This window comes from Oncorhynchus tshawytscha, linkage group LG19 (assembly GCF_018296145.1).
Source record: "Oncorhynchus tshawytscha isolate Ot180627B linkage group LG19, Otsh_v2.0, whole genome shotgun sequence".
Taxonomy (NCBI): Eukaryota; Metazoa; Chordata; class Actinopteri; order Salmoniformes; family Salmonidae; genus Oncorhynchus; species Oncorhynchus tshawytscha.
In genome coordinates, this window is record NC_056447.1 from 17203732 (window position 1) to 17213731 (window position 10000).

Below are 10000 nucleotides of genomic sequence, written 5' to 3' on the forward strand. Positions count from 1 at the left end.
CTGTCTGAGTCTTTGTTCCTCCATTGTCACAGTGACTGTCCCCCTATCTCATCTATACCCCCACATACCTACTCTCTGCTTCCACAGCGCTGCTGAAAAGCTGCAACACAAAGACAGTGTTCTTTTTGTCAAACTGCCAGTACACTGCACTCTGTATAAAGTGATCACATTAGTGCAGGACAATTTTGTTCATCACTGTAATCACGGTTAATGACTTCCTGTTTAAACCACAGTCCCTGTAATGACGTTGTGGTCTGGTGCTCTGATGGGAACACAGGCGGAGTTGTCCTCCTCGTATGTTAGTCTCTCAACGTTCGATTGGTGGAGATATGATCATTGTGACACAGCAGTGTTCTAACGTGGATAATTCTTCTTCTTTGTTTAGTTCTCCTCCTCCTCCTCTCTCTCTCTCTCGTTTCTAAGAGGTGATAATCGCTGAGCCAGAAGCTCTTTCTAAGGTTTTGATCAGTAACCATGGTCAGATAGTTATCCAGTGTAATGTCCATTTAGGGCCAGAAAGCCCTGCATTTTGCTTTGTGATTGTGTTTCCCAATAAGCAATGTAGTTTTGTTTTGATTGTGTTGTAATTTGGTTCATTCTGATTGATTGGATGTTCTGGTCCTGAGGCTTCAGTGTGTTAGTAGAACAGGTTAGTGAACTCAGGACCAGCTGGATGAGGGGACTGAGGCTTCAGTGTGTTAGTAGAACAGGTTAGTGAACTCAGGACCAGCTGGATGAGGGGACTGAGGCTTCAGTGTGTTAGTAGAACAGGTTAGTGAACTCAGGACCAGCTGGATGAGGGGACTGAGGCTTCAGTGTGTTAGTAGAACAGGTTAGTGAACTCAGGACCAGCTGGATGAGGGGACTGAGGCTTCAGTGAGAACAGGTTAGTGAACCCCAGGACCAGCTGGATGAGGGGACTGAGGCTTCAGTGTGTTAGTAGAACAGGTTAGTGAACTCAGGACCAGCTGGATGAGGGGACTGAGGCTTCAGTGTGTTAGTAGAACAGGTTAGTGAACTCAGGACCAGCTGGATGAGGGGACTGAGGCTTCAGTGTGTTAGTAGAACAGGTTAGTGAACTCAGGACCAGCTGGATGAGGGGACTGAGGCTTCAGTGTGTTAGTAGAACAGGTTAGTGAACTCAGGACCAGCTGGATGAGGGGACTGAGGCTTCAGTGTGTTAGTAGAACAGGTTAGTGAACTCAGGACCAGCTGGATGAGGGGACTGAGGCTTCAGTGTTAGTAGAACAGGTTAGTGAACTCAGGACCAGCTGGATGAGGGGACTGAGGCTTCAGTAATGTTAGTAGAACAGGTTAGTGAACTCAGCCCCAGGACCAGCTGGATGAGGGGACTGAGGCTTCAGTGTGTTAGTAGAACAGGTTAGTGAACTCAGCCCCAGGACCAGCTGGATGAGGGGACTGAGGCTTCAGTGTGTTAGTAGAACAGGTTAGTGAACTCAGGACCAGCTGGATGAGGGGACTGAGGCTTCAGTGTGTTAGTAGAACAGGTTAGTGAACTCAGGACCAGCTGGATGAGGGGACTGAGGCTTCAGTGTGTTAGTAGAACAGGTTAGTGAACTCAGGACCAGCTGGATGAGGGGACTGAGGCTTCAGTGTGTTAGTAGAACAGGTTAGTGAACTCAGCCCCAGGACCAGCTGGATGAGGGGACTGAGGCTTCAGTGTGTTAGTAGAACAGGTTAGTGAACTCAGGACCAGCTGGATGAGGGGACTGAGGCTTCAGTGTGTTAGTAGAACAGGTTAGTGAACTCAGGACCAGCTGGATGAGGGGACTGAGGCTTCAGTGTGTTAGTAGAACAGGTTAGTGAACTGAGGCTTCAGTGTGTTGCGCAATCGGGAAAGAAACTGAGCAATCGGGGGAGGAAGGGCTTTGGTCATGGAGGTGACCAACAACCCGATGGTCACTCTGACAGAGCTCCAGAGTTCCTCTGTGGAGATAATTTAATTATAATGGATAAAAATAATGATCTCTCTCTTTCCCTCTCTCTCTTTCCCTCTCTTTCCCTCTCTCTTTCCCCCCCTCTCTCTGTCTCCCCCCCACTCTCTCTCTCTCCCCTCTCCAGTTTATGCGTAACGACCCAGTGGATGGGTGCATAACAGAGAGACAGTTCGGAGGCATGCTGCTGTCCTACAGCGGAGTCCAGTCACGTAAACTCAAACAGATGCAGAAGGGACTCAAGAAGATGTTCAAAGATGCTCAGGTACTGAGACAGACTGACACGTAATACATCACAGTGAAGGGGCACAGTTCTCTCTCTCTCTCCCTCCCTCCCTCTCTCTCTCTCTCTGTCTGTCATCTGTCTCTGTGTCTCTCTCTGTCTCGTTGCCAAAACATATGTGAAATAGATAAAAAAGTGAAATAAACCATGAAGATTGACAGTAAACATTACACTCACAGATGTTCCAAAAGAATAAAGACATTACAAATGTCATAATCTATATATATCCAGAGTTGTAACAAGATACAAATGGTTAAAGAACACAAGGGGAAATAAATATGGGTTGTATTTACAATGGTGTTTGTTCTTCACTGGTTGCCCTTTTCTTGTGGCAACAGGTCACACATCTTGCTGCTGTGATGGCACACTGTGGTATTTCACCCAATAGATAGGGGTGTCTATCAAAATTGTGTTTATTTTTAAAATTATTTTGTGGATCTGTATAATCTGAGGGAAATATGTCTCTCTAATATGGTCCTACATTGGGCAGGAGGTTAGGAAGTGCAGCTCAGTTTCCAACTCATTTTGTGGGCAGTGAGCACATAGCCTGTCTTCTCTTGAGAGCCATGTCTGCCTACGGCGGCCTTTCTCAATAGCAAGGCTATGCTCACTGAGTCTGTACATAGTCAAAGCTTTCCTTAAGTTTGGGTCAGTCACAGTGGTCAGGTATTCTGCCATTGTGTACTCTCTAATTGATTTAACTAGGCAAGTCAGTTAAGAACAAATTCTTATTTACAATGATGGCCTACCGGGTAACAGTGGGTTAACTGCCTTGTTCAGGGGCAGAACGACAGATTTTTACCTTGTCAGCTCGGAGATTCGATCTAGCAACTTTTCGGTTACTAGTCCAACACTCTGACCACTGGGCTACCTGCCGTCCCTACACTCTAACCACTAGGCTACCTGCCGCCCCTACACTCTAACCACTAGGCTACCTGCCGTCCCTACACTCTAACCACTAGGCTGCCTGCCGCCCTACACTCTAACCACTAGGCTACCTGCCGCCTCTACACTCTAACCACTAGGCTACCTGCCGCCCCTACACTCTAACCACTAGGCTACCTGCCGCCCCTACACTCTAACCACTAGGCTACCTGCCGCCCCTACACTCTAACCACTAGGCTACCTGCCGCCCCTACACTCTAACCACTAGGCTACCTGCCGCCCCTACACTCTAACCACTAGGCTACCTGCCGCCCCTACACTCTAACCACTAGGCTACCTGCCGCCCCTACACTCTAACCACTAGGCTACCTGCCGCCCCTACACTCTAACCACTAGGCTACCTGCCGCCCCTACACTCTAACCACTAGGCTACCTGCCGCCCCTACACTCTAACCATTAGGCTACCTGCCGCCCTACACTCTAACCATTAGGCTACCTGCCGCCCCTACACTCTAACCACTAGGCTACCTGCCGCCCCTACACTCTAACCACTAGGCTACCTGGCCGCCCCTACACTCTAACCACTAGGCTACCTGCCGCCCTACACTCTAACCACTAGGCTACCTGCCCCCCTACACTCTAACCACTAAGCCGTCCCTACACTCTAACCACTAGGCCGTCCCTACACTCTAACCACTAGGCTACCTGCCGCCCCTACACTCTAACCACTAGGCTACCTGCCGCCCCTACACTCTAACCACTAGGCTACCTGCCGCCCTACACTCTAACCACTAGGCTACCTGTCCCCTACACTCTAACCACTAGGCTACCTGCCGTCCCTACACTCTAACCACTAGGCTACCTGTCCCTACACTCTAACCACTAGGCTACCTGCCGCCCCTACACTCTAACCACTAGGCTACCTGCTGTCCCTACACTCTAACCACTAGGCTACCTGTAATCCTTACACTCTAACCACTAGGCTACCTGCCGTCCTTACACTCTAACCACTAGGCTACCTGTAATCCTTACACTCTAACCACTAGGCTACCTGTAATCCTTACACTCTAACCACTAGGCTACCTGCCGTCCCTACACTCTAACCACTAGGCTACCTGCCGTCCCTACACTCTAACCACTAGGCTACCTGTAATCCTTACACTCTAACCACTAGGCTACCTGCCGTCCTACACTCTAACCACTAGGCTACCTGCCGTCCCTACACTCTAACCACTAGGCTACCTGCCCCGTACACTCTAACCACTAGGCCGTCCCTACACTCTAACCACTAGGCTACCTGCCGTCCCTACACTCTAACCACTAGGCTTCTTGTCGTCTCCACACCTCAGCCAAATAGCATTCTAGTTTGCTCTGTTTTTTGTTAATTCTTTCCAATGTGTCAAGTAATTATCTTTTTGTTTTCTCATGATTTGGTTGAGGTCTAATTGTGTTGCTGTCCTGGGGCTCTGTAGGGTGTGTTTGTGTTTGTGAACAGAGCCCCAGGACCAGCTTGCTTAGGGGACTCTTCTCCAGGTTCATCTCTCTGTAGGTGATGGCTTTGTTATGGAAGGTTTGGGAATCGCTTCCTTTTAGGTGGTTGTAGAATTTAATGGCTCTTTTCTGGACGTTGATGATTGGAGGGTATCGGCGTAATTCTGCTCTGTGTGTATTTGGTGTTTTACGCTGTACACAGAGGATGGTTTTGCAGAATTCTGAATGTCTCTGTCTCTCTCTCCACCTTTGTGTGTCAGGTCAACTGCGTACAGAGAACCTACTTCTGTCTCTGTCTGTTCTGAGTTGCTACTTAGGTGTTCATTGATGCCAAGGAGATATCTGTACAAGGGGACAGCTGTCTCTGTGTCTCCCGGTCTCAACCCCACACCTGTGTGTCTCCCGGTCTCAACCCCACACCTGTGTGTGTCTCCCGGTCTCAACCCCACACCTGTGTGTGTCTCCCGGTCTCAACCCCACACCTGTGTGTGTCTCCCGGTCTCAACCCCACACCTGTGTGTGTCTCCCGGTCTCAACCCCACACCTGTGTGTGTCTCCCGGTCTCAACCCCACACCTGTGTGTGTCTCCCGGTCTCAACCCCACACCTGTGTGTGTCTCCCGGTCTCAACCCCACACCTGTGTGTGTCTCCCGGTCTCAACCCCACACCTGTGTGTGTCTCCCGGTCTCAACCCCACACCTGTGTGTGTCTCCCGGTCTCAACCCCACACCTGTGTGTGTCTCCCGGTCTCAACCCCACACCTGTGTGTGTCTCCCGGTCTCAACCCCACACCTGTGTGTGTCTCCCGGTCTCAACCCCACACCTGTGTGTGTCTCCCGGTCTCAACCCCACACCTGTGTGTGTCTCCCGGTCTCAACCCCACTCGGGCAGAGGTTCTCCTAACAGGAGAATCTGTTAGGGCTAAACCTGCTCTCACATGGAACTCTCTCTCTCCTCTCTCTCTCTCTCTCCCTCTTCCTCTCTCTCCTCTCTCTCTATCCCTCTATGGCCTCTTCTCTCCTCTCTCTCTATCCCTCAGGAGAATCTTTCTCCTCTAAACCTATCCCTCTATGGCCTCTTCTCTCCTCTCTCTCTATCCCTCTATGGCCTCTTCTTCCTCTCTCTCTATCCCTCTATGGCCTCTTCTCTCCTCTCTCTCTATCCCTCTATGGCCTCTTCTCTCCTCTCTCTCTATCCCTCTATGGCCTCTTCTCTCCTCTCTCTCTATCCCTCTATGGCCTCTTCTCTCCTCTCTCTCTATCCCTCTATGCTTGATTCTGTCTCTCTCCCTCTTCCTCTTCTCTCCTCTCTCTCTATCCCTCTATGGCCTCTTCTCTCCTCTCTCTCTATCCCTCTATGGCCTCTTCTTGAGTCTCATACATGCCAGATTCTGTCTCTCTCCTCTTTCCTCTCTTCAGGAGAATTATTGAGTTGATACAGCCAGCTGCTCCTCTCTCTGCTGTCAGCTCATTCAGCTGTGTGTGTGTGTGTGTGTGTGTGTGTGTGTGTGTGTGTGTGTGTGTGTGTGTGTGTGTGTGTGTGTGTGTGTGTGTGTGTGTGTGTGTGTGTGTGTGTGTGTGTGTACGTGGGTATAAAGCTTGCTTCCCCTGTCATCCTACCCCCTTCTCTGTGTCACACCGTTGAATAGAAGTGTCCTAACTACAGGAGCGTAATCAGAGCTGTGCGTGTGTGTGTGTAATCAGTCTCTTGTCATGATAATGTTCAACTGAGTTTCACAGCAATAAGATCATTTGAAGCAGAATTCCTATTAGCACTGGAGGCCTGTAGGGACCATCATTCTGATGGCAACTTTCTAACATGAATTAACATGAATTAATGGATTAATGCATTTCATATATGTGCCATTGCTAAAATAATCATCTGAAGGTGTTAAGTAGTAACATTACAATAAGATTTTTTTTGTCTCATTTCAAATAGCAAAATAGCATTATCATTAATTTGTTACTGTAGGCAATATGTAAGAACAAAACCCCACCAAAAAAACACCTAATTCAACAGTTTAGTCTTATTATTTTGTTCCAACAGATATGTTTCATAGTTGTAACATGCTAGCGGCTTATTTTTAGGTTTTAATTTTTTTAAACAAAATACCCCGACCTTGAAAACGCACGGTCAGCAACCACATGTGGTCAGATGAAAACATCAGTGGCCTTAACCTCTAGCGTCGAGCAATCCCGTATCTGGGAGCGTAATTATAGCCTCAAGCTCATTACCATAACGCAACGTTAACTATTCATGAAAATTGCATTTTAATATTTGCTCTCAAGCTTAGCCTTTTGTTAACAACACTGTCATCTCAGATTTTTAAAATATGCTTTTGAACCATAGCTACACAAGAATCTGTGTGAGTATTGATAGCCTAGCATAGCATTAAGCCTAGCATTCAGCAGGCAACATTTTCACAAAAACAAGAAAAGCATTCAAATAAAATCATTTACCTTTGAAGAACTTCAGATGTTTTCAATGAGGAGACTCTCAGTTAGATAGCAAATGTCCAGTTTTTCCAAAAAGATTATTTCTGTAGGAGAAATCGCTCCGTTTTGTTCATCACGTTTGGCTAAGAAAAAAATCAGAAAATGCAGTCTCTACAACGCCGGAATTTTTACCAAATTAACTCCATAATATCGACAAACATGGCAAACGTTGTTTAGAAGCAATCAATCATCACAGTGGCCTTAAACATCACTGGCCTTAAACATCACCGTGGCCTTAAACATCACCGTAACCTCACTGGCCTTAAACATCACCGTAACCTCACTGGCCTTAAACATCACCGTAACCTCACTGGCCTTAAACATCACCGTAACCTCACTGGCCTTAAACATCACCGTAACATCACTGGCCTTAAACATCACCGTAACATCACTGGCCTTAAACATCACCGTAACATCACTGGCCTTAAACATCACCGTAACATCACTGGCCTTAAACATCACCGTAACATCACTGGCCTTAAACATCACCGTAACATCACTGGCCTTAAACATCACCGTAACATCACTGGCCTTAAACATCACCGTAACATCACTGGCCTTAAACATCACCGTAACATCACTGGCCTTAAACATCACCGTAACATCACTGGCCTTAAACATCACCGTAACATCACTGGCCTTAAACATCACCGTAACATCACTGGCCTTAAACATCACCGTAACATCACTGGCCTTAAACATCACCGTAACCTCAGTGGCCTTAAACATCACCGTAACCTCAGTAGCCTTAAACATCACCGTGGCCTTAAACATCACCGTGGCCTTAAACATCACCGTAACATCACTGGCCTTAAACATGACCGTAACCTCAGTGGCCTTAAACATCACCGTAACCTCAGTGGCCTTAAACATCACCGTAAGCGCAGTGTGTTTGATAAATAGTGAAAACCAGCACTAAATTAGTAATGGCATTATATTGAATAATGTCGATACGACTGCAGTCAAATAGTTGTTGTCAGCTCGTGCTGCTTCTTCACTCAATGGCATCAGTTGGATTTCATTTAGCGGTTATCCCTTGTCCAAACAGTCGACACAAACCTTCGCCACTCTCACTTGCTTGACACACATCTCCCAGCAACACGTAGCTTGCAGGTGTCTTGGGTTCTGTTCTTTGTGCATCTGGTGACGTCAAAGGCTCCAGTGGAATCTTTGCTGCTGCCTTAGTCCTCAAATGTCTCTCGCGTAGCTCGGGATGTCTCTCGCGTAGCTCGTGATGTCTCTCGCGTAGCTCGGGATGTCTCTCGCGTAGCTCGGGATGTCTCTCGCGTAGCTCGGGATGTCTCTCGCGTAGCTCGGGATGTCTCTCGCGTAGCTCGTGATGTCTCTCGCGTAGCTCGTGCGCCAGACTCGTGGTGTCTCTCGCGTAGCTCGTGATGTCTCGCGTAGCTCGTGTGCCAGACTCGTGATGTCTCTCGCGTAGCTCGTGCGCCAGACTCGTGATGTCTCTCGCGTAGCTCGTGCGCCAGACTCGTGATGTCTCTCGCGTAGCTTGTGCGCCGGACTCGTGAGGTCTCTCGGCGTAGCTCGTCTTTGTTTTGGTTGTAGTACGTAATAGTATCCAGGTTTTCTCTTTATTGTGTCTCCATCGAGTTTTCAACTGACAGAAACGTTCTTTCTTGCCTCGGTAAAGTGGAAGTGTTGTCTTGTCATTCTTCTGTTGTGTCGTACAACGGCTGTGCAGGTGCCTTTATTTAGCGCAGAGGGGGGGTTGAGCTCGCCGGGAACTTGTTCGCCAATGACGGTGAAGTGAAGAAATTGTCCATGGTGACATTTGTCCCCCTTACCAACCGAAGGTTGCGCATCATCACCATATTCTCCGACACCTGCTGCCCCATGTGGATATTTTCACCGTCGCTTCCTTCCTGTTCTGTCTCACCGTAACCACTAGGCTACCTGCCGTCCCTACACTCTAACCACTAGGCTACCTGCCATCCCTACACTCTAACCACTAGGCTACCTGCCATCCCTACACTCTAACCACTAGGCTACCTGCCGTCCCTACACTCTAACCACTAGTCTACCTGCCGTCCCTACACTCTAACCACTAGGCTACCTGCCGTCCTCACACTCTAACCACTAGTCTACCTGCCGTCCCTACACTCTAACCACTAGTCTACCTGCCGTCCCTACACTCTAACCACTAGTCTACCTGCCGTCCTCACACTCTAACCACTAGGCTACCTGCCATCCCTACACTCTAACCACTAGGCTACCTGCCATCCCTACACTCTAACCACTAGGCTACCTGCCATCCCTACACTCTAACCACTAGGCTACCTGCCATCCCTACACTCTAACCACTAGGCTACCTGCCATCCCTACACTCTAACCACTGGGCTACCTGCCGGCCCTCCACTCTAACCACTAGGCTACCTGCCGGCCCTCCCACTAGGCTACCTGCCGTCCCTACACTCTAACCACTAGGCTACCTGCCGTCCCTCCACTCTAACCACTAGGCTACCTGCCGTCCCTACACTCTAACCACTAGGCTACCTGCTCCCTACACTCTAACCACTAGTCTACCTGCCGTCCCTACACTCTAACCACTAGTCTACCTGCCGTCCCTACACTCTAACCACTAGTCTACCTACACACTCTAACCACTAGGCTACCTGCCGTCCCTACACTCTAACCACTAGGCTACCTGCCGTCCCTACACTCTAACCACTAGGCTACCTGCCGCCCTACACTCTAACCACTAGGCTACCTGCCGTCCCTACACTCTAACCACTAGGCTACCTGCCGTCCCTACACTCTAACCACTAGGCTACCTGCAGTCCCTACACTCTAACCACTAGGCTACCTGCCGTCCCTACACTCACCACTCCTGCCGTCCCTAACCACTAGGCTACCTGCCGTCCCTACACTCT

The 10000-nt window shown here is 48.9% G+C and overlaps 1 protein-coding gene across 11 annotated transcripts in view; it reads left to right on the forward strand.

Annotated features, from left to right (window-relative positions):
* Window positions 1-10000, forward strand: part of micu1 (mitochondrial calcium uptake 1) — a 121534-nt gene that overhangs the window by 87705 nt on the left and 23829 nt on the right. For all 11 annotated transcript variants that reach the window (XM_042301387.1, XM_042301388.1, XM_042301389.1 and 8 more), the window contains one exon: window positions 2083-2220. In XM_042301387.1, coding sequence (XP_042157321.1) covers window positions 2083-2220 — 138 coding nt within the window. The remainder of the gene's footprint in view (window positions 1-2082; window positions 2221-10000) is intronic.